The sequence below is a fragment of the Bombina bombina genome, chromosome 8 (assembly GCF_027579735.1).
Source record: "Bombina bombina isolate aBomBom1 chromosome 8, aBomBom1.pri, whole genome shotgun sequence".
NCBI lineage: Eukaryota > Metazoa > Chordata > Amphibia > Anura > Bombinatoridae > Bombina > Bombina bombina.
In genome coordinates, this window is record NC_069506.1 from 271642663 (window position 1) to 271667175 (window position 24513).

At 40.7% G+C, this 24513-nt stretch overlaps 3 protein-coding genes across 5 annotated transcripts in view; 2 read left to right on the forward strand and 1 right to left on the reverse strand.

The window, feature by feature from the left end:
• The window catches only part of HMBS (hydroxymethylbilane synthase), an 89320-nt gene extending 73078 nt beyond the window's left edge, over positions 1-16242 (forward strand). For all 3 annotated transcript variants that reach the window (XM_053691345.1, XM_053691347.1, XM_053691346.1), the window contains exons 13-14: positions 14429-14515; positions 15307-16242. In XM_053691345.1, the coding sequence (XP_053547320.1) occupies positions 14429-14515; positions 15307-15480 (261 nt within the window). In that variant the 3' untranslated portion in view covers positions 15481-16242. The remainder of the gene's footprint in view (positions 1-14428; positions 14516-15306) is intronic.
• Positions 16243-20529: 4287 nt separating this feature from the next.
• On the reverse strand, positions 20530-21327 carry LOC128639148 (late histone H2A.2.2-like). The gene has a single exon (XM_053691353.1). The coding sequence runs from the start codon at positions 21254-21256 to the stop codon at positions 20831-20833; it is 426 nt and encodes a 141-aa protein (XP_053547328.1). The 5' UTR covers positions 21257-21327; the 3' UTR covers positions 20530-20830.
• Positions 21328-22147: 820 nt separating this feature from the next.
• Positions 22148-23812, forward strand: LOC128639149 (histone H2A-like). Its single transcript, XM_053691354.1, has one exon. It carries the CDS (start codon positions 22188-22190, stop codon positions 22605-22607), a length of 420 nt encoding a protein of 139 aa, XP_053547329.1. The 5' UTR covers positions 22148-22187; the 3' UTR covers positions 22608-23812.
• Positions 23813-24513: the final 701 nt, after the last annotated feature.

The following is a 24513-nucleotide window of genomic DNA, read 5'->3' on the forward strand; positions in this document are numbered from 1 at the left end:
TTATTTTTTTTTCAAATTTGAAGCTCTAACATCAGCTATATATAATACATATGCTTCTTAATCTAGTGTCATAATAATATTGTTATGTCTTTATAAGTTAATATGTGAATTTATAAGTGTCTTGTGTGTATATTTGTAGCATGCTTGTTTGTTTGTGTAGGGGGTATTCTGTGTGTGTAGTGTATTTTTTTTTGTGTGTGGGGTGGACTTGTTTTAATAGACTATATTGTTTTCTTAGGGGATTTCACATTAACCGTTTAGCTTAAGAAGTCCCTAAATCAAAGCACTCACTGTTGACTGCATATAGTGTTATTTGGGTACATTACTCTGCACAGTTAAACTTTTTTTCAGTGCTGCCAATTGTTTAAACAAATAAGGTTAGCTGTGTAAAGTAATGTACCCAAATAATACTATATTCAAAATGCTGTCTGTATTAAACTATTCAAAGCCAGCAGTGAGTGAGTTAATTGCAAGTCTCCTTTCTCTGTGACAAGCAGTCCCACACCTTACACTCTAACACCAATGAAGTAGACAGTAGCCAGCCCCCCCTACCTTCTGCTCCTTTACGGTCCCCACCCCACGAGATCAATGTCACTCTCTCTCCACACACGAGTACCATAGTCACCACCAGACACCGCCTGCCGTCATCCAGCGCTCTTTCTTTTTTAAGACATGATGAGTCCACGGATCTTCTAAATTACTAATGGGATATTCACCTCCTGGTCAGCAGGAGGAGGCAAAGAGCACCACAGCAGAGCTGTTAAATAGCTCCTCCCTTCCCTCCCACTCCAGTCATTCTCTTTGCCTATGTTAGTGCTAGGAAGAGGTAAAGTTAGGTGTCAGATTCTTCAATTAAGAGTTTATTATTTTTAAAGTAGTGCCAGAGAGTGCTGCTTTGTTCTGGGGTGTAGCCGTAGTCCATATCAGTCTCTACAGTAGAGCTTTTGGTGGCTTTAGAGCAATGGGAACTTGTGGGACATAATTCTCACTGCGCCTCCCATAGATTATATGCTGCCCTATTTGTGAAAGTCTGGGGGGAAAAAATAGACTCATTACTTTTTGTTTTCCACAGGCCAATGTAAGGGAGAGGAAAAAAGAAACGTTGCAAGCCGCGTGAGCTGCCTTACTGACGGGCAGATTTCTAAGGAAAGTGCTAAGTGTTATTTTCTGGAGACACAGAAAAATTGGCACTTTATTTTCATGGACACTTAATGACATTATCCCTGGGGGTGAGGATAAGTTATTGGGCAATGGTTGCAGGCACTGGAGACCGTGGAGAAGTGGCTCTAATTTTTTATGTGGCTTTCGCCATGTTAGCATGTTAAAAGAGCGCAAGTCTTATTTTATTTAACCGACTTGGATTGGCCTTATTATACAGGTTAGGTGTTACTCATGGTAGTGCAACTCGCTACTCCCGATGGCTGTATTTTACTTTCTAGCTGATCGGGAGGTTTGTCTTTAAATGGCTATGATGTGGGTTAATTTTCCCGACTGCTCCATTTTCACAAATTAGCCGCCCGGGAGTTCCAGCTTGATACGCCCACGATGGGTGGAGCTAGGCTACGCAACACTAAAGAGAAAGTTTGTGCGCCTTTTATACACAATCCCGATAAACGAAGAGCGAAAGGGGGGTCTCCTCTGCTGCGGTCATTCAGCAGGGAGGCTTCTCATGCATACTAAGAATAGCTTAAAGTGATTCGGATGCCTGCTGTTTGTTAGTCAACCTTACGGTAGCAGACAGTCATCTCTGCCAGTTGAGATTTTCTGCTTGTACGTTAAGAACCATATTGTAAAAATAAGAGCACTGTTTTTTTTTAACCCTTTAAGGACACAGCTTTCAGTTTGCTCAATTGTTTTATGACGGAAAAATTCAGTCATATGTCCTAAAGTGGTTAACATTTTAAGGGCACAGTACCACCCAATTTTAAGTTAAACAACTTGTGAGGTCTTTTGGTCCAAGAGGCCCTACGCCATATATGTTAGCATATCTACTGTTAATGGACTAAATGTAAGGTGTTTTTTTAACATTTAAAGACACAGTACCATCCTATTTGATTTAATCAAATTGAGAATTCTGCTGGTCTATGTGGCTCTACACCATATTAATGGCTTATCCTATGTTAATGGAATAAATGTATAGCACATTTAGGAATGTAAAGACGCAGTAAACCTTATTACTGTATGTTAAATGCGAATATAGAGGTTACATGGGTGTTATGCCTTGATGCTAATGTGGAACGGTAAAAATTTTCTGTTCCTCGTGTATTGATAGGATTTTACATTTTCAGAGCCAACATTGTCTTGAATGCGGCAAGAAACATTCTAACAATGTTCAATATATGCCGTAGCCTTCTCCTTAAGTGTCCTGTGTTTCTTCCACATCTCCTTCGGGAGTTATCTTGCAAGACATTGCTTCCCTCTTGTACTAGGTCTCAGGTGCGTTTGTTGGCTTTTCCCATGCTGCAGGGAGAGCGCAAGAGGAAAATTAAACATTCAGTGAGCGAGGTTTCTGTCACGGTTGTTGCTATCTCAGAAGTCCCCTCCTAGACTGAGGAAGAGGATACTTCGGTAGCATCTGAGGATAAAATTTCAGTTTCTGACAGTATAATTCCTCCTGCTGATACTGAAGTAGTTTCTTTCAGGTTTAAGCTAGAGCACCTCCGTCTGTTACTTAAGGAGATTTTAGCTACTTTGGATGACAGCGACTCCACCGTAGTTGTTGTTCCTAAGAAGTCCAGTAAGCTCAAAAAATATTTTGAGGTTCCTTCCTTGACAGACATTTTTCGGTCCATGCCAAACTTCTGAGATAAGGAGTGGGAGAGTCTGGGTATTCCTTTTTCTCCATCTCTTATATTTAAAAAGATCTTTCCCATAGCACGACTCTATTAAGGAGGCTTGGCAAACAGTTCACAAGGTGAAAGGAGCCGTTTCCACTTTAGCTAAGAGAACTACTATTCCCATAGAGGATATTTGTGCCTTCAAAAGCTCCTATGGAGGGTTTACTCAAGAAGTTCTATGTACACCAGGTCTTACAATGACAACCATCTGTGTGCATTGCTATCGTCACTAGCACGGCGGCATATTGGTTTGATGCGTTGTCTGATGTTATCAGGACGGAAACTTCCCTGGATGTAATCTAGGATTGGATAAAAGCTTTTAATTTAGCTATTCCTTTATTACGGATGCTTCCATTCAAGTTATCAATCTGGGAGGAAGACCTTGTTTGTTCCTGGCTTGTCGGAAATTATCTCTGATATCACGGGAGGTAAGGGTCATCTTCTTCCGCAGGATAAGAGAAGCAAACAAAAAGGGACAACAGAGTTGAAAAGGTTTCCCCCCCCCCCCAGAGGCAGGTTTCTGCTTTCAAGATCTGCAGCCCAGACAAAAAGAGAGGCATTCTTGCACTACGTAGGAGGCCTCTCAGACCTGGGAGTGAATGTTTCAATTCCAATACAGGAACTGGATCTGGGTTTTTATTCCAATCTGTTTGTGGTTCTCAAGAAGATTGAACCTTCAGACCAACTTTAGATCTCAAGAGTCTAAATAAATTTCTCAGAGTACCATCCTTCAAGATGGAAACTACTCGTTCCATTCTTCCCTTGATCCAAGAGGGTCCATTTATGTCAACAGTGGATTTATAGGACGCGTACCTTCATGTGCCCATTCACAAGACTCATCACAAGTTTCTAAGGTTTGCTTTTCTGGACAAACTCTTCCAGCTTGTGGCTCTTCCTTTTGGTTTTGCCGCAGCTCCCAGAATTTTCACAAAGGTATGGGAATTGCTGTTGGCGGTGCTTCGGTTACGGGGCATTGCAGTGGCGCCCTATCTGGATGACATCCTAGTCCAGGCGCCATTCTTCCAGCAAGCAAGATTTCATAGCCTTCCTGCGTTCTCACGGGTGGAAGGTAAATTTGGGAAAGGAGTTCCTTAGTCCCAAGCACAAGGGTAACATTCTTGGGAACCATAATAGACTCCATATCTATGATGATTTTTCTGACAGAAGTCAGGAAATCAAAGCTGATCGATTCTTGTCTAGTCCTTCAGTCCACTCCTCGGACATCAGTGGCTCAGTGCTTGGATGTAACCGGGCTGATGGCGGCGACAATGGACATCATCCCGTTTGCTCGGTTTCACCTCTGCAGGTAAGCATGCTCAGGCAATGGAACGGAGATTATATGGATTTGTCTACTCGAATACTACTGGAGCAGGAGACAAGGATCTCTTCAATGGTGGTTGTCTCTAGATATTTTCTCCCAGGGAACCTGCTTTCACAGACCATCTTGGGTGATTGTGACAACAGACGCCAGCCTTCTAAGGTGGGGAGCAGTCTGGGGCTCCCTAAGGGCTCAGGGGGTTTGGACTCAGTCGGAGTCTGTTCTTCCTTTAAGCATTCTGGAGCTGAGAGCGATCTACAATGCTCTTCTGGACTGGCCCCAGTTAGCCTCGGTCCAGTTTATCAGGTTCCAGTCGGACAATATAACGTCAGTGGCTTACATCAATCATCAGGGAGGAACGAGGAGTTCCTTAGCGATGATAGAGGTATCCAAAATAATTTAGTGGGCGGAGATCCACTCTTGCTGCCTGTCTGCGATCCACTTCACAGGGGTGGACAACTGGGAGGCGGATTTCCTGATCAGGTAGATCTTTCATCCGGGGGAGTGGGAACCCCATCCGGAAGTGTTTCCAGCCTGATTCTCAAGTGAGGTCAGCCGGAATTGGATCTCTTGGCATCTCGACAGAATGCCAACTCACGAGATACGGGTCGAGGTTCAGGATCCCCAAGGCAGAGCTGATAGATGCTCTGGCGGTCCCTTGGACATTCAGTCTAGCATTCCTATTTCGTTTGCGCTCCTTCCTCTGGTAATTGTTTGAATCCAACAGGAGAGGGCTTCAGTGATCCTCATAGCTCCGGCCTGGCCTCGCAGGATTTGGTATGCGGATCTGGTGTAAATTTCATCTCTGCCACTGTGGAGACTCCCATTGAGGAAGGACCTTCTGATTCAGGGGCCCTTCCTTCATCCAAATCTAGTTTCTCTGAAGCTGACTGCTTAATTTTACCCAAGCAGGGTTTTTCTGATTCAGGCTCGTAAGCCTGTGACTAGAAAGATTTACCATAAGATTTGGCGTAAATATCTTTATTGGTGTGAATCCAAGGGCTACTCATGGAGTAAAGTTAGGGTTCCTAGAATTTTGTCTTTTATCCAAGAGGGTTTGGAGAAGGGCTTGTCTACGAGTTCCCTATAGGGTCAAATCTCTGCTTTATCTATTTTGTTACACAAACATCTGGTAGATGTTCAATCTTTTTATTAGGCCTTGGTCAGGATCAGGCCTGTGTTCAAACCAGTTACTCCTCCATGGAGTCTGAATTTAGTTCTCAAAGTTCTTCTAGGGGCTCCGTTTGAGCCTATGCATTCCTTACATATTAAGTTGTTATCTTGGAAAGTTTTATTTCTTGTGGCTATTTCTTTTGCTCGGAGAGTGTCAGGGCTCTCGGCTTTACAGTACGAGTCTCCTTATCTTATTTTCCATTCAGATAAGGTAGTTTTACGTACCAATTTAGGTTTTCTTCATAAGGTTGTTTCTGACCGGAACATTAATCAGGAGATTGTTGTTCCTTCCTTGTGTTCTAATCCTTCTTCTCAGAAGGAAAGTCTTCTGTACAATTTGCACGTGGTCCGTGCTTTATAGTTTTATTAACAGGCAACTAAGGACTTTCATCAGTCTTCTTCTTTGTTTGTGATTTTCTCAGGAAAACGTAAGGGACAGAAAGCTACGGCTACTTCTTTCTTTTTGGCTGAAGAGTATAATACGTTTTGCATATGAGACTGCTGGACTGCAGCCTCCTGAGAGAGTTACAGCTCATTCCACGAGGGCTGTTGCTTCCTCATGGGCATTGACGAATGATGCTTCTGTGGAACAGATTTGCAAGGCTGCAACTTGGTCCTCTCTTCACTCTTTTTCAAAGTTCTTCAAATTTGATACTTTTATTTCGGCTGAGGCCGCTTTTGGAAGAAAGGTTCTTCAAGCAGTGGTGCCTTCCGTTTAGGTTACCGGTCTTGTCCCTCCCGTATCATCTGTGTACTCTAGCTTGGGTATTGAATCCCATTAGTAATTAAGATGATACATGGACTCATCGTGTCTTAAAAAAGAAAAGAAAATTTATGCTTACCTGATAAATGTATTTCTTTTTTGACACGATGAGTCCACGGCCCGCCTTGTTCTTTTAGACAGGTTGTGGGTTATTGTAAACTTCAGACACCTCTGCACCTTGGCTTTTCCTTTCTCTTCCTAACTTCGGTCGAATGACTGGAGTGGGAGGGAAGGGAGGAGCTCTTTGCCTCCTCCTGCTGGCCAGGAGGTAAATCTCCCATTAGTAATTAAGATGATCCGTGGACTCATCGTGTCAAAAAAGAAATAAATTTATCAGGTAAGCATAAATTTTCTTTTCCTCAGCGGCTCAGAACAGTTGCGCAGTCGCAGTATTCCTGCTCCCCCCCCCCATGCCTGTTCAATCATCTCCGATCACGTTCCTCACATGGTGGTGGTCTGTGCTGCGCCAGCAGTCTTCTCAGCAATAGAGCCTGTGAGGAACGTGACCGGTATTAGAGGGGAGGGACAGACTGGTCTGGGAGGCGTGCACTGGTGGTGATCGATGCTGGGATGGCTCATGGTCATGGCTGGGATGATGAATCTCAGATCTCACTCTCTGATGGTGGTGGGTGGGTGGTGCCAGACCAGTGGGGGCCATGTTGTCTGAGAGAGAGAGACCAAGAGTAAGCCAGCAGCTGCCAATCATCTGCCATCTGTGAGTGGGGGGCGGTGTTGCGCAGCGCACAGACAGAATGCACAATATTAAATAAAATATTTTTAATAATAGTGTACTAGTTTAGAAATGGGAGTATATAGTTGTTTACCAAACAATTAAAAATAAAAGTATATTATTAGTAAAATACATTAATACAACTTGATGGTAGTATGATACTATGTGGAGTGGTGTCACCTCGGTGCGGGCCGCACCCCCCTAGTGACGCCACTGCCCACAGCAAACATTTAAATGCAGTAAGTGTGTCTGTGTGGGAGAGAGTGAATTAAAGGGACAGTCTAGTCCAAAATAAACTTTCATGATTCGGATAGGGCATGTAATTTTAAACAACTTTCCAATTTACTTTTAGCACCAATTTTGCTTTGTTCTCTTGGTATTCTTAGTTGAAAGCTAAACCTAGGAGGTTCATATGTTAAAGTGAAAGTAAATCCTAGCCGTTTTTACCTTGTACAGCAGCCCAAGGCAAAAAAAAAAAAAAAATGTTGGCTAAGAGGTGACTTTTTCACCACTTAGCCAATAGCCGTGCGGTAAATCCAGGTTGGTGCCCATGGGAGCTGGATTTACCGCACGGCTATTGGCTAAGAGGTGAAAATGCCACCTCTTAGCCAAATTTTTTTTTTGCCGTGGGCTGCTGTACAAGGTAAAAACGGCGATCGATTGAATCAGATAAAGGAGCTTTCTACATGAAGTATCTTATACTTCATGAATGAAAGTCCCCTTTATTTGTTTCAATAGTAAATCCTAGCGTTTGTAAAACGCTAGGATTTACTTCCACTTTAATTTCTTAGACCTTGAAGGCTGCCTCTGATCCGAATGCATTTTGACCGTTTTTCACCACTAGAGGGTGTTAGTTCATGTGTGTCATATAGATAACACTTTGCTCATGCACGTGGAGTTACCTAGGAGTCGGCACTAATTGGCTAAAATACAAGTGTCAAAAGAATTTAAATAAGGGGGCAGTCTGCAGAGGCTTAGATATATAAGTGTTACCTATGTGGTTTGTAAGAACTTAAAGCGAACCTCAGATTTTTAAATTAACATAGAGGGTCCCTGTTAAGCCCTTGTTTATAGACAAATCTATATCATAATATCTAAATGAATACTCTTTAATACCCTATATACCAGATAATATATATAAAAAAAATAAACTGTAATATCACTCTCATAATCTCAGAAGCATGAAAACAAACAGGTATAACTATAAGTGGGTCTACTTTTACACTACATAGGGAGGATCCATGGGGGCCATTACACAATCTAGTATAGAAATCTCACGTCAACTTAAAGTCTGACCTTTTGCCAAGTAATATGGAGAATTTTAGAACTCATGTACATTTATAGAATTCTACTCCCCTCTGGTGGAGGAACCTGGTCTCAACCGCAGCTCATGTATATAAATATTTGATGTCATCTGAAGGCTGAACCATGAAAGTTTAAGTTTGACTATTCTATTCCTTTAACAAAGAATAACCTGAGAACAAAGAAAATTTCATAATAGAAGTAAATTGGAAATTTTGGGGGTTTTAAGTCCCTTTAATAGACTATATTCTTATTTTGACTATTTTTATTTTCTCCAACATTGGTGTGTCCGGTCCACGGCGTCATCCTTACTTGTGGGATATTCTCTTCCCCAACAGGAAATGGCAAAGAGTCCCAGCAAAGCTGGTCACATGATCCCTCCTAGGCTCCGCCCACCCCAGTCATTCTCTTTGCCGTTGCACAGGCAACATCTCCACGGAGATGGTTGAGTTTTTTGGTGTTTAAATGTAGTTTTTATTCTTCTATCAAGTGTTTGTTATTTTAAAATAGTGCTGGTATGTACTATTTACTCTGAAACAGAAAAGGATGAAGATTTCTGTTTGTGAGAGGAAGATGATTTTAGCAGACAGTAACTAAAATCGATTGCTGTTTCCACACAGGACTGTTGAGATGAAGTAACTTCAGTTGGGGGAAACAGTTAGCAGACCTTTCTGCTTAAGGTATGACTAGCCATATTTCTAACAAGACTGTGTAATGCTGGAAGGCTGTCATTTCCCCTCATGGGAACCGGTAAGCCATTTTCTTAGTCAAATATAAAAGAATAAAGGGCTTAAAAAAGGGCTTAAAAACTGGTAGACATTTTTATGGGCTAAAACGATTGCTTTATTGGGGCATATTATGCAGATTGTAGCTTATAATTGGCATTATAATCTTGGGGAACGTTTAAAAAACGGCAGGCACTGTGTTGGACACCTTTTTTAGTCTGGGGGCCTTTCTAGTTATAGACTCAGCCTCATTTTCGCGCCATTACTGCGCAGTTGTTTTTGGAGAGCAAGGCATGCAGATGCATGTGTCAGGATCTAAGAATCACTAAAAAAGCTTCTAGAAGGCGTCATTTGGTATCGTATTCCCCTCTGGGCTTGGTTGGGTCTCAGCAAAGCATATAGCTGGGACTGTATAGGGGTTAAATTTAAAAACGGCTCCGGTTCCGTTAATTTAAGGGTTAAAGCTCTGAAATTTGGTGTGCAATACTTTTAATGCTTTAAGACACTGTGGTGAAATTTTGGTGAATTTTGAACAATTCCTTCATACTTTTTCACATATTCAGTAATAAATTGTTTTCAGTTTGAAATTTAAAGTGACAGTAACGGTTTTATTTTAAAACGTTGTTTGTGCTTTGTTGACAAGTTTAAGCCTGTTTAACATGTCTGTACCATCAGATAAGCTATGTTCTATATGTATGAAAGCCAATGTGTCTCCCCATTTAAATTTATGTGATAATTGTGCCATAGTGTCCAAACAAAGTAAGGACAGTAATGCCACAGATAATGATTTTGCCCAAGATGATTCCTCAAATGAGGGGAGTAAACATGATACTACATCATCCCCTACTGTGTCTACACCAGTTTTGCCCATACAGGAGGCCCCTAGTACATCTAGTGCGCCAATACTTATTACCATGCAACAATTAACGGCTGTAATGGATAACTCCATAGCAAATCTTTTATCCAAAATGCCTACTTATCAGAGAAAGCGCGATTGCTCTGTTTTAAACACTGAAGAGCAAGAGGACGCTGATGATAACTGTTCTGACATACCCTCACACCAATCTCAAGGGGCCATGAGGGAGGTTTTGTCTGATGGAGAAATCTCAGATTCAGGAAAAATTTCTCATCAAGCTGAACCTGATGTTGTGACATTTAAATTTAAATTAGAACATCTCCGCGCACTGCTTAAGGAGGTGTTATCTACTCTGGATGATTGTGACAATTTGGTCATTCCAGAGAAATTATGTAAGATGGACAAGTTCCTAGAGGTTCCGGTGCCCCCCGACGCTTTTCCTATACCCAAGCGGGTGGCGGACATAGTAAATAAAGAGTGGGAAAGGCCCGGCATACCTTTTGTCTTCCCCCCTATATTTAAGAAATTATTTCCTATAGTCGACCCCAGAAAGGACTTATGGCAGACAGTCCCCAAGGTCGAGGGGGCGGTTTCTACTCTAAACAAACGCACTACTATTCCTATCGAAGATGGTTGTGCTTTCAAAGATCCTATGGATAAGAAATTAGAGGGTTTGCTTAAAAAGATTTTTGTACAGCAAGGTTACCTTCTACAACCAATTTCATGCATTGTTCCTGTCACTACGGCAGCGTGTTTCTGGTTCGAAGAACTAGAAAAGTCGCTCAGTAAAGAATCTTCGTATGAGGAGGTTATGGACAGAGTTCAAGCACTTAAATTGGCTAACTCTTTTTTGTTTTAGATGCCGCTTTGCAATTAGCTAGATTAGCGGCGAAAAATTCAGGGTTTGCTATCGTGGCGCGCAGAGCGCTTTGGCTAAAGTCTTGGTCAGCGGATGTGTCTTCCAAGACAAAATTGCTTAACATTCCTTTCAAAGGTAAAACATTATTTGGAGCTGATTTGAAAGAGATTATTTCAGACATCACTGGGGGAAAGGGCCACGCCCTCCCACAGGATAGGTCTTTTAAGGCTAAAAATAAGCCTAATTTTCGTCCCTTTCGCATAAACGGACCAGCCTCTAATTCTGTATCCTCTAAGCAAGAGGGTAATACTTCACAACCCAAACCAGCCTGGAAACCAATGCAAGGCTGGAACAAGGGTAAGCAGGCCAAGAAGCCTACCACTGCTACCAAAACAGCATGAAGGGATAGCCCCCGATCTGGGACCGGATCTAGTGGGGGGCAGACTTTCTCTCTTTGCTCAGGCTTGGGCAAGAGATGTTCAGGATCCTTGGGCGCTAGAAATAGTTTCTCAAGGTTATCTCCTGGAATTCAAGGAACTACCCCCAAGGGGAAGGTTCCACAGGTCTCAATTATCTTCAAACCAAATAAAGAGACAGGCATTCTTACATTGTGTAGAAGACCTGTTAAAGATGGGAGTGATACATCCATTTCCAATAAGAGAACAAGGAATGGGATTTTATTCCAATCTGTTCATAGTTCCCAAAAAAGAGGGAACATTCAGACCAATTTTGGATCTAAAGATCCTAAACAAATTTCTCAGGGTACCATCGTTCAAAATGGAAACTATTCGAACGATCCTACCTACTATCCAGGAAAATCAATTTATGACTACCGTGGATTTAAAGGATGCGTACCTACATATTCCTATCCACAAGGAACATCATCAGTTCCTAAGGTTCGCTTTTCTGGACAAGCATTACCAGTTTGTGGCACTTCCATTCGGATTAGCCACTGCTCCAAGGATTTTCACAAAGGTACTAGGGTCCCTTCTAGCGGTTCTAAGACCAAGGGGCATTGCAGTAGTACCTTACTTGGACGACATCCTGATTCAAGCGTCGTCCCTGTCAAAAGCAAAGGCTCATACGGACATCGTCCTAGCCTTTCTCAGATCTCACGGATGGAAGGTGAACAAAGAAAAAAGTTCTCTGTCCCCGTCAACAAGAGTTCCCTTCTTGGGAACAATAATAGATTCCTTAGAAATGAGGATTTTTCTGACAGAGGTCAGAAAATCAAACCTTCTAAGCTCTTGTCAAGTACTTCATTCTGTTCCTCGTCCTTCCATAGCGCAGTGCATGGAAGTAATGGGATTGATGGTTGCAACAATGGACATAGTTCCTTTTGCACGAATTCATCTAAGACCATTACAACTGTGCATGCTCAGACAGTGGAATGGGGATTATACAGACTTGTCTCCGACGATTCAAGTAGATCAAAAGACCAGAGATTCACTCCGTTGGTGGCTGACCCTGGACAATCTGTCACAGGGAATGAGCTTCCGCAGACCAGAGTGGTTCATTGTCACGACCGACGCCAGCCTAGTGGGCTGGGGCGCGGTCTGGGAATCCCTGAAAGCTCAGGGTCTATGGTCTCGGGAAGAGTCTCTTCTCCCGATAAACATTCTGGAACTGAGAGCGATATTCAATGCTCTCAGAGCTTGGCCTCAACTAGCAAAGGCCAAATTCATAAGGTTTCAGTCAGACAACATGACGACCGTTGCATATATCAATCATCAGGGGGGAACAAGGAGTTCCCTGGCGATGAAAGAAGTGACCAAGATAATTCAATGGGCGGAGGATCACTCCTGCCACTTGTCTGCGATCCACATCCCAGGAGTGGAAAATTGGGAAGCGGATTTTCTGAGTCGTCAGACATTCCATCCGGGGGAGTGGGAACTCCATCCGGAAATCTTTGCCCAAATAACTCAATTATGGGGCATTCCAGACATGGATCTGATGGCGTCTCGTCAGAACTTCAAGGTTCCTTGCTACGGGTCCAGATCCAGGGATCCCAAGGCGACTCTAGTAGATGCACTAGTAGCACCTTGGACCTTCAACCTAGCTTATGTATTCCCACCGTTTCCTCTCATCCCCAGGCTGGTAGCCAGGATCCATCAGGAGAGGGCCTCGGTGATCTTGATAGCTCCTGCGTGGCCACGCAGGACTTGGTATGCAGACCTGGTGAATATGTCATCGGCTCCACCATGGAAGCTACCTTTGAGACAGGACCTTCTTGTTCAGGGTTCATTCGAACATCCGAATCTGGTTTCCCTCCAACTGACGGCTTGGAGATTGAACGCTTGATTTTATCAAAGCGTGGGTTTTCAGATTCTGTAATAGATACTCTGATTCAGGCTAGAAAGCCTGTAACTAGAAAAATTTACCATAAAATATGGAAAAAATATATATCTGTTGGTGTGAATCTAAAGGATTCCCATGGAACAAGATAAAAATTCCTAAGATTCTATCCTTTCTACAAGAAGGTTTGGAGAAAGGATTATCTGCAAGTTCTCTGAAGGGACAGATCTCTGCTTTATCTGTTTTACTTCACAAAAGACTGGCAGCCGTGCCAGATGTTCAAGCATTTGTTCAGGCTCTGGTTAGGATCAAGCCTGTTTACAGACCTTTGACTCCTCCCTGGAGTCTAAATCTAGTTCTTTCAGTTCTTCAAGGGGTTCCGTTTGAACCCTTACATTCCGTAGATAGTAAGTTACTATCTTGGAAAGTTTTGTTTTTGGTTGCAATTTCTTCTGCTAGAAGAGTTTCAGAGTTATCTGCTCTGCAGTGTTTGCCCTATCTGGTGTTCCATGCAGATAAGGTGGTTTTGCGTACTAAGCCTGGTTTTCTTCCGAAAGTTGTTTCCAACAAAAATATTAACCAGGAGATAGTTGTACCTTCTTTGTGTCCGAATCCAGTTTCAAAGAAGGAACGTTTGTTACACAATTTGGACGTAGTCCGTGCTCTAAAATTCTATTTAGATGCTACTAAAGATTTCAGACAAACATCTTCCTTGTTTGTTGTTTATTCTGGTAAAAGGAGAGGTCAAAGAGCGACTTCTACCTCTCTTTCCTTTTGGCTTAAAAGCATTATCCGATTGGCTTATGAGACTGCCGGACGGCAGCCTCCTGAAAGAATCACAGCTCACTCCACTAGGGCTGTGGCTTCCACATGGGCCTTCAAGAACGAGGCTTCTGTTGACCAGATATGTAAGGCAGCGACTTGGTCTTCACTGCACACTTTTGCCAAATTTTACAAATTTGATACTTTTGCTTCTTCGGAGGCTATTTTTGGGAGAAAGGTTTTGCAAGCTGTGGTGCCTTCCGTTTAGGTGACCTGATTTGCTCCCTCCCTTCATCCGTGTCCTAAAGCTTTGGTATTGGTTCCCACAAGTAAGGATGACGCCGTGGACCGGACACACCAATGTTGGAGAAAACAGAATTTATGCTTACCTGATAAATTACTTTCTCCAACGGTGTGTCCAGTCCACGGCCCGCCCTGGTTTTTTAATCAGGTCTGATGAATTATTTTCTCTAACTACAGTCACCACGGTATCATATGGTTTCTCCTATATATATTTCCTCCTGTCCGTCGGTCGAATGACTGGGGTGGGCGGAGCCTAGGAGGGATCATGTGACCAGCTTTGCTGGGACTCTTTGCCATTTCCTGTTGGGGAAGAGAATATCCCACAAGTAAGGATGACGCCGTGGACCGGACACACCGTTGGAGAAAGTAATTTATCAGGTAAGCATAAATTCTGTTTTCTCTTTGCTTTATTTACATCTTTTCATGAACATGCATGTGTTCCATCCATGCTAAACAAATGAATAAATCACTTTGTATAAACATGGTGTCCTCATTTCCTCTTCAGCTTTACCTAACTGGTGCCGTTTACAGCCTGGATGGATCAGACAGTTTGAAGGAAACAATGCAGACCTGTATTCAGTTCCCATCTGAGGTTAGAACAGTTTGTACCTCATATTAGATTTTCATGTGTAAATGGTTTATTATATACTTCAGTATGCTCTGAGAATATAGCATACCCCATTGTGCACAGATGAAACCTATGGCAGCATATGTATGGAACATAATACTAAACGTTTGTGCTCATGGAACAGTGAGTGCAATTCAATTTACTGGTATTCTTTGTTGTAAAGGATAATTATGTAGGCTCCGGAACAGCAATGTACTACTGGGAGCTAGCTGCGGATTGGTGTCTACAGACACTTGTCTCATTGGTTCACCACATTGCATTGCTCCTCTGAAGCTGACTTTTTTCTTTTAGGTGTTCAAAACATATGCAAATAGTGAAGTGATAAAATGCTGTACACATTATTTTCCACTTGCATGTTTCTTTAATCGGATTGCTTTGAAGACGTTTTCAGATAGAATTATGAAAATTCTGATTGCAGTTTGTATTCGAGTCTAATATTTTAGCTTTTGCTGCTTTTATATTGAAATCCAGAGTTCATATACATACATTTTGCTTTGTTTCTAAAATCATTGGCTTCCAAACCTTTCCTCAGACCTCCCCTAACAGGCCACATTTTGAGGATATCTGAACTGGAGCACAGGTGAAATAATCATCAGAATAGTAAACATGATTATTTTACCTGCTCTCACCCAAGGTAATCCTGAAAATCTGGCCTGCTAGGGAGGCTTGGGGACAGGTTTGAAAACCAGTGCCTTAAATAAACCAAAATTCACAAGCTATTGGTGAAAATAATACGGTCTCTTTCTGCACCCCAGGATGAAGAGGGACCGAACGATGATACACAGCATGTGGGGATCACTGCGTCGGGTGTCTCTCGGCAAGCTCTGCAATCTGCAGAGCATTTAGGGACAGAGCTTGCAAATCTACTACTGAGCAAAGGAGCCAAAGAGATCCTAACAGTCGCAAGGCAGCTCAATGATGCCAGATAATGGTGGTCAACCTACAGATTAGTAGCTAAAGCCTTTGCACAACCAGAGGGAGCTGCCACTGTTTTGCCAAATGTGTTGTATCATTGCTTGATATCTAGAATTTAGCCATTCTTAAAATAAAGGGGAACATACTAGTGCAATAATATGTTCCAATGTAGCAAATCATTTTATTGCACAAATGTTTGCCTTAATGTATTCAACTCTTGCAAATGGGTAAAAACATAGCTGAAGTCCACTCAGGAACCACAAAACATTGCTATTTAGAGGAAGACACTGTTGGTGGCCCAATAAATGTACATAGATGGCAGTCACCCACCGTATCCTATTCTTCCCTGCCTCCTTTTGCCATGGTGACACCATCTTTCATTACATTCCTGTGCTGACCAGTTTCAGATACCTGAAGTGCAACAAAGGTTCCAAAATGGCAGCACATATGATTAGAAGGTGCATGAAATGTATTTAATGTATAAATACAAAAGTAAACATTTTATACAATAACCTGTATGTATTATTGCACTACTGTTTCCCTTTAACCTATCAGATTAAAAAATAAAAAGCATATGCAGTTAGTAAAACTCAAACTGTATCCAGAGATGAAAATACCAGAACAGTGTGAACTTGGGTTATTAACTGTTTACTTCAGTTTGGACCTAGGTGGGACACTTGGTTTACACATCCTTTACTTGCTGCAAGAGGTTTATTGTTTTTATTGTACATCAGATGAATGTAATATAATCTTAATAAAAAAGTTTATCTACGTTTTACAGTGTTGTGGATTAATTTGTGAAAGCATTGCAATTAATAGAATAAGCATTTAATAATATCCCTGTTGTAAACTACCAGCTAGTTATAAAATTATATAGAATTTTTAGCTATCTTTAGGCGTTGACTATTTAGACAACATCCCAATAGAAACTAACGAACCCTCTCTACCATAAAACCAAAAAGTTTATTTAAGTACTTTGATAAAATGTTACATAAGTTAAAGGGACAGTCAAGTCCAAAAAAAAATAATTCATGATTTAAATATGGCATGTAATTTTAAACAACTTTCCAATTTACTTTTAGCACCAATTTTGTTTTGTTCTCTTGGTATTCTTAGTTGAAAGCTAAACCTAGGAGGTTCATATGCTATTTTCTTAGACCTTGAAGGCCGCCTCTGCATTTTGACAGTTTTTCACCACTAGAGGGTGTTAGTTCATGTGTTTCATATAGATAGCATTGAGCTCATGCACAGGAATTTACTGAGGAGTGAGCACTGATTGGCTAAAATGCAAGTTTGTCAAAAGAACTGAAATAAGGGGGCAGTCTGCAGAGGTTTAGATACAAGGTAATCACATAGGTAAAATGTCTATTATAACTTTGTTGGTTATGCAAAACTGTGGAATGGGTAATTAAAGGGACACTCAATCAAAATTAAACTTTAATTATTCAGATAGAGCATGCCATTTTAAACAACTTTCCAATGTACTTCCATTAACTAAATGTGCACAGTCTTTTTATATTTAAACTTTTTTAGTCACCAGCTCCTACTGAGCATGTGCAAGAAAAAGTGTGTATGCATTTCTGAATGGCTGTCACATGGTACGTGTATGCATTTGTTATTGGCTGATGGCTGTCACATGGTACAGGGGGAGTGGAAAAAGACAACTTTTAAAATTGTCAGAAGAAAAAATCTACTACTCATTTGAAGTTCAGACTAAGTGCTATTGCATTGTATTGTTATCTTGCATTTGTTGATTATGGAAATCGACTGTGTTGACTGGTCCTTTAAAGGGATAGTAAACTCAACATTTTTATTTCATGATTCAGATAGACCATGCAATTTTAAGCAACTTTCTAATTTACTCCTATAATATTTTTTTCTTTGTTCTCCTTGCTATCTTTATTTGAAAAAGCAGGAATGAAAGCTTTGGAGTCGGCCTATTTTTTGTTCAGTACCCTGGATAGGGCTTGCTGATTAGTGCTTGCATTAAGCCATCCAATCAGCAAGCTCAACCCAGGTTCTCAAGCTAAAATGGGCCTGCTCCAAAGCTTTTATTCCTGCGTTTTCAAATAAAAATAGCAAGAGAACAAAGACAAATTGATAATAGAAGTAAATTAGAAAGCTGCTTAAAACGGCATGTTCTATCTGAATCATGAAAGAAAAAAAAAATTGGGTTTAGTGTCCCTTTTAAGGGATTATCTATCTTTTAAAACAACAATAATTCTGGTGTTGACTGTCCCTTTTTAAAGTGATGGTAAATCTGAGCAATCAACAAATTCTCGGATTTCCCTTTACTAAAAATAAACTCTAGTTTCTGTCATAACTTAAACAAAAAAAAAGGGTGCTAAACTGACCCTTTCTGTGCTGAAGTAAATTGCTAAACTCAGTGCCTCCGGCTGCTCACTGTACATCGCTCTCCTTCAATGAGGTGACGATTCCACCTCTAAAGCAATAGCCATGATGCGTGTCAACTGACATCCTAGCACGGCTATCGGTTTAGAGGTGGAAACGTCAACTCTCATTAGTAAAGAGCGATGTGCCATGGGTCTCTCTCCGACTGAATTTAGCATATCAATGACGAATCCAGCTTCCTCCAATTGTTGCGTGCCCAACAACAAGCTGGAAGCCAATGGGGGCACACAACGATTGGAGGAAGCCAGATTAGTCCTCAATCTGCTCAATACAGGAGATGTGGGCGGAGGATCAGCTGTCTATTCAAAGTAATTAAATAGTATATTAAAAAAAGAAGGGTGTACATTTAATGCAATTAAAGTGCCCCTGTTTTTAAGAGTATTTTTAGATACTGGGCACCAATTCCTTAAAGGGATAGGAAAGTCAAAATTTAAACTTGCATGATTCAGGTAGAGCAGGTCATTTTAACACACTTTTTAATTCACTTCTATTTTCAAATGTGATTCGTTCTTAGTATCCCTTGTTAAAAAATAAATATGCACATATCATACACTAGTGGGAGCTGCTGCTGCTAATTGGTGCCTGCACACATTTGTCTCGTGATTGGCTAAATAGATATTTTCAGCTTCCTGTCAGTAGTGCAATGCTGTCCCTTCAGCAATGGATAACAAGAGAATGAAGAAAATGTGATAATAGAATTAAATTGAAAAGTTGTTTAAAATTGTACATTCTATCTGAATCCTAAAAGAAAATGTTGGGGTTTACTATTTCTTTAAACTTAACAATCTCTTTAAGAAACCGTACTCTTTTTGAAACGCTAGGATTTACCAGTGCAACAAAAAAGGGGACTTTCAGTCATGTAGTATAAAATACTTCATGATGAAAGTTACTTTGTCTGCAGCGTTCGCCGCGCTGAGTGCCTCAGGCTGCTCACGGCAGAACACTATTTTGCAGTGAGGTGATCTTAGCAAATATATATGTCAGTCCATCATTGATTATTGGATTTTAATTGTGCATTTACTTAAAGGGACATTAAACCCAAAATCTTTCTTTCATTATTCAGATACAGGATACAATTTTTAAAAACTTTCCAATTTACTTCTATTAATTTCTTTTCATTCTCATGTTATTCTTTGTTGAAGAGATACCTAGGTAGGTAGCGTGCACATGCCTGAAGCACTACACAATGGGAAATAGTGCTGCCATCTAGTGCCCCTGCTAATGTAAAACATTGATGCAAAATTGCTGCTATGTAGTGCTGCAGACACGTGCACACTATTGAGCTTACATTTCTGCTTTTCCACAAAGGATAACAAGAAAACTAAGAAAATTTGATCATAGAAGTAAATTAAAAAGTTGTTTAAAATGTTATGTTCTATGTAAATCATGAAAGAAAAAAAAATGGGTTTTATGTCCCTTTTAAACTTAAGTCTTAATTTCAGGCCTCAAGTACCCCTTATCAGGCAAGATTTTCATGAGATCTTAAAGGGACATAAAACCCAAATGTATTTAATTATTCAGGTAGAGAATAAAATTTTAAACAAAAACAACTTTCCAATTTACACCTATTATCTAATTTGCTACTTTAGATATCCTTTGTTGAAGAAATAGCAATGCACATGCATGAGCCAATCACAAGGCATCTATGTGCAGCCACCAATCAGCAGCTAATGGACCTATTTAATTATACTTTTCAACCAAGGATATCAAGAGACTTAAAGGGACAGAAAACCCCAAAATGTTTTCATAATTTGGATAGAACATACAATTTGACTTATATTATCAAATGTGCTTCATTCTCGTTATCCTTTGCTGAAGGAGCAACATTGCACTACTACTGGCAGATGGCTGAACACTTCTAGTTAGCCAATCACAAGACAGATGTGTGCAGATGCCAATCAGAAGCTAGCTAGGATGTGTGTATTATTTTTCCATAAGGGATACCAAGAGGACAAAGCCCATTTGAAAAAGGAAGTGAATTTAAAAGGGTCTATTTAGACAACATCCCAATAGAAACTAGCAAACCCTCCCTACCATAAAACCAAAAGTTTATAGAATTACTTTGATAAAATGTTACATAAATTAAAGGGACAGGCAAGTAAAAAAAAAAAAAACTTTCATAATTCAAATAGAGCATGTCATTTTAAACAAATTTCCAATTTACTTTTTAGCACCAATTTTGCTTTCTCTTGGTTCTGCCAGCTAGGATATGTGTGTATTTTTTTTCGATAAGGGATACCAATAGGACAAAGCACATTCGAAAACGGAAGTGAATTTAAAAGGGTCTTAAAATGAATGACTTGCTCTATCTGAATAATTTCCTATCCCTTTAAGCAAATTAGAAATGTGTTGAAAACAGTAGGCTTTTTTAAATCAGGAAAGAAAATGCTTTGGGTTTCATTCCCCTTGATCTAAAGCAAAGGTGAAATAACCTGCTCATCCATACAGATTGTTCCCCCTATGCTCTTGTAAAATATAAAACTCTAGGTTGTTGTGGGGTTAGTTAAGAAATAGACAATGTTTGTCGTGGTTGCAGTAATTTCCAGAGTGAAATAAAATCACTGACATGTGCAGCAGGAAGGCCGTATATCGTACATGGGAGTGTTAACGCTTTAGACATAAGTAACTAAAAGACAAAAAAAAACCCTTCATTTTCTAATTCATATAATGAAATGTTTATTTATAGTTGCTACTTGAAATGACCAAACTATGCGGCTGCTTTAAGCTGTGGGACAAACCAGACCACCCCCATCCCTTAGGCAAATGCCCTGTCCCAGTCTGTACGGTGGAGCTCCGGGGTGGCCCTGGGAAATAGTGAGGATTAAAGTGAAACTCTGTGCGGGTTTGAGTGGCCCTGAAAATGGCCTTTGGGATTGCCAAGTTAAGCTCTTTTTTGCGGATTTGGGTGGCCCTGAAAAGGGCCTTTGGGGGGTGTGTGTGATGTTAAGCGGCTCAGTACTCCTGGGATTCCTTCCCCTTCTTCCCGCCAGCCTGTTGGCCAGCCGCAGAGCCCTTCTTGGGCAGTAAGACTTGCTGAATGTTGGGCAGCACGCCTCCCTGTGCGATGGTCACCGAGCCCAGCAGCCTGTTGAGCTCTTCGTCGTTACGGACAGCCAACTGCAAGTGCCTCGGGATGATGCGGCTTTTCTTGTTGTCTCGGGCTGCATTCCCTGCCAGTTCCAGAATCTCGGCAGTCAAATACTCGAGTACAGCAGCTAAGTATACAGGAGCCCCAGCGCCAACACGTTCGGCGTAGTTTCCTTTACGTAACAGACGGTGAACTCGGCCCACGGGAAACTGAAGCCCAGCTCGTGATGAACGAGTCTTCGATTTAGCACGGGCCTTACCGCCAGCTCCAGCCTTTCCTCTTCCGGACATGATGATGATGATTTCTCAGCAACTAAAAACCGAAACTAACAACACAATGCGTTAAAGAACCACACGTCGGTCTTATTTATACCCGCTCGTGAGCCCACAGCTAGTTATTCTGTCTGTGATTGGTCCGTTCTATAATGCAGCTCATTGGCATGTAAGCGCTGTCCAATCTGCACTGAGCGCGCGGAATTCAAAAATTACTTGAAGAATCTCATAATAGCATCACCAGAAAAGCCCGCGCCCTAAAGGGTTTTTATTAGCGCATTTAATAGTAAAATCTTAATAGGTAAATTAATAAAAACATATTATTGGCAATGAAAAATGATCAGATTATATACAGTAACACACATAAATATTGTTGGAAGTAAAAGTTGTTTTTTTACTACTTTTCTTTTTATAATACATTTATATTTTACGTTGACGAGCACTCTTCAAGAACAGGATAAGAATAATGAAAAATAATAATCTATCAACGCGTGTAAATAACTACGAATCCCAACACTTTTCCTTATCCTCCGTGAACTCTTGAAATGATTAAGATTTGTGATTTTATAATTCCGCGCACCAGAGTTAGTTCGTGTAATTCGTCGGTATAAAAACCATCTGCATTCTCCACTTCGGAATATATTTGAGTATTACATAAACTGGTATAATTTGTTTAAGCGCGAAAAATATAATTTGTAAGACAATTCAAATAAATGGCAACTCAGTTCTGTATAACCGATATACGAGGTTTGAATTCCCGCGCGCTTTGTGATGATTGGTTAATACTATCAAGTTAATGAGCCGGTTTGCTAGAAGAACCAATCACAGAGTAAAGCGTCAAACTCAGCGCGGTATGTGGCTATAAATAAGCTTGTTCAGACCCATTCAGCAGCACATTTAGTTCACGATTCTTATAGTTCGTATTACGTAATCGTATTTTCTTGGCAATATGTCTAGCAGAGGAAAGACCGGCGGCAAAGCTCGTGCTAAATCCAAGACTCGTTCTTCCCGGGCTGGCTTGCAGTTCCCTGTAGGCCGAGTGCATCGTTTGCTAAGAAAGGGTAATTATGCCGAGCGGGTTGGTGCTGGGGCTCCAGTGTATCTAGCAGCAGTGCTGGAATACCTAACGGCTGAAATCCTGGAATTAGCGGGGAATGCAGCCAGAGATAACAAGAAATCCCGTATCATCCCGAGGCATCTACAACTGGCTGTCCGTAATGACGAGGAGCTCAACAGACTGCTGGGATCGGTGACCATCGCTCAGGGTGGTGTGTTGCCCAATATCCAGCAAGTGCTGCTGCCCAAGAAGGGATCCACACCCAGCCAAGCTTCAGGAGGCAAGAAGGGGCAACAGTCGCAGGAATATTAAATCGCCAGTACAGTCACCAACAAACAAAGGCCCTTCTCAGGGCCACCCATATACTCAAAAAAGAGCTTATTTACTTTCTATCTATCTAGAGTCCTGGTTACTTTATCTGTACTTCTCAATCACCATTAACACATTCCAGTCAATATATATGTGAATTCTATTTATGTGCTTCTATATGAAGTCTTGCGATAAAATATCTTTGTAATTAACATGTATTGGCAAAAATGCATCCAGTAAAAATAATCCCTTTTTTTCTTGCATAAATGTTTTGTAGATCTATTTATGTAGCCCATAAAGTTGTGTTTTTTTTTTTTTTTTTAAATAAATAACATTGCTCTGATTTTCAGACTCCTAACCAAGCCCCAAAGTTTTGAGAATACCGCCAGCTACCTTCTCCAGCTTGCTCCTGTTTGTGTAAAGGGTCTTTTCATATCCTAAAGGGGAGGGAGAGTGTCTCATTTCCTACTTGCAGTGGGCTTTTCAACAGCGCTAAACTGAGAGCTAAGTAAGTTTATAAACAGGTTTTTTATATCAGTATCTGCACTGTATTTATAGTGTAACATGCAGTTATATGAAAATGAGTGTATACTGTCCCTTTAACACTTTTCTGTGAGTGTGGTACAGTTAGATATAACAAGTGCACCAGCAGTTCAGAGCCAATGGGACTTGTATTGTCGGCAGTTGACCGATTGAGTCATTGTCAGATGATACAACCCCTTTAAGTGAAAGTAAATTTAATTATATATGAATACGGCTATGGTTTCATCTATTCTAATTTAGTGTAGTTGCTAACTTGTTTTAAAGGGACAGTTTATGTTTCAAATAGGGCATGTAATTTTAAAAGTTCCAATTTACTTATATCACCAATTTTGCTTTGTACTGTTGGTGGTATTAGTTGAAAGCTAATCCCAGGAAGGCTCATATAATTTCTAAACCCTTGCAGGCTGCCTCTTATCACATGCTTTATTTTCTTTTCACAACAGGGGAGAGCCAGTTCATGTAAACCATATAGATAACATTGTGATCATGCCCGTAGCTTGTGGCAGACACTGCACTAATTGGCTAAAATGTCATTTGATCAGGGGACTGTCAGAAGATGCTTAGATACAAGTTAATCAGAGGTAAAAAGTATATTAATATAACCGTGTTGGTTATGCAAAACTGTGGAATGGGTAATAAAGGAATTATCTATATTTTTAAACTAATGCTGGTGTTGACTGTCCCTAACGTTTTTTTAATAAATATTTTATACTATTGCGAAATAATCTCTCACAATGTTCCTCCCACCCGCTGTATTAGTCATCAAGCATGCTCAGTCACGATCCACTAATTTATGCGCATGGTCACTTAAAATTTATAAATAGTGAGTTACAAGCTAATATACTTACTGTAACAAATTGCAGAACTAAGCTCTATTCGTCCAATCGCTGGCTCAGTGTGAATGCTGTGATGCAAGTATAGGATTCCCTTTTGATAAAATGCGCATGTGGCTATCGTGAACGTGCTTAAAGAGAGATCAAATTCAGTTGGCTGCATGCGCATTGAAATCAGGGCTGATAATGAACTGATTTGGACGCCACTGGGGGAACCAATCAGATATCCGGGATTTGTCACAGCTAAGGAAAAACTTTTTATACGGGTGCTGAAACATCGAGTGACTTTGGCAAACAAATAGAAAAAAAATGTACTTAGAAAACAATCTGAAGAAATTGTTGAATTAAAGTGAGGTTTATTTTTAATCTATTTATTAAATCTGGATAACGAAAAGCCTTACTTTACTTTTGGCTGCCTGAGCAGGTGCTGTGTCTTAAATGCTGGTGCATACTGCTATCTTTATTAGAAGCATTTTAGATAATACATTTATATTACAATTATTTTTTTATTGAAAACTGAAATGCATCCATAA

Excerpts from the sequence above, each read along its gene's own strand:
- LOC128639149 (XM_053691354.1), top strand. The coding sequence starts at position 22,188 with ATGTCTAGCAGAGGAAAGACCGGCGGCAAAGCTCGTGCTAAATCCAAG.
- LOC128639148 (XM_053691353.1), bottom strand. The coding sequence starts at position 21,256 with ATGTCCGGAAGAGGAAAGGCTGGAGCTGGCGGTAAGGCCCGTGCTAAA.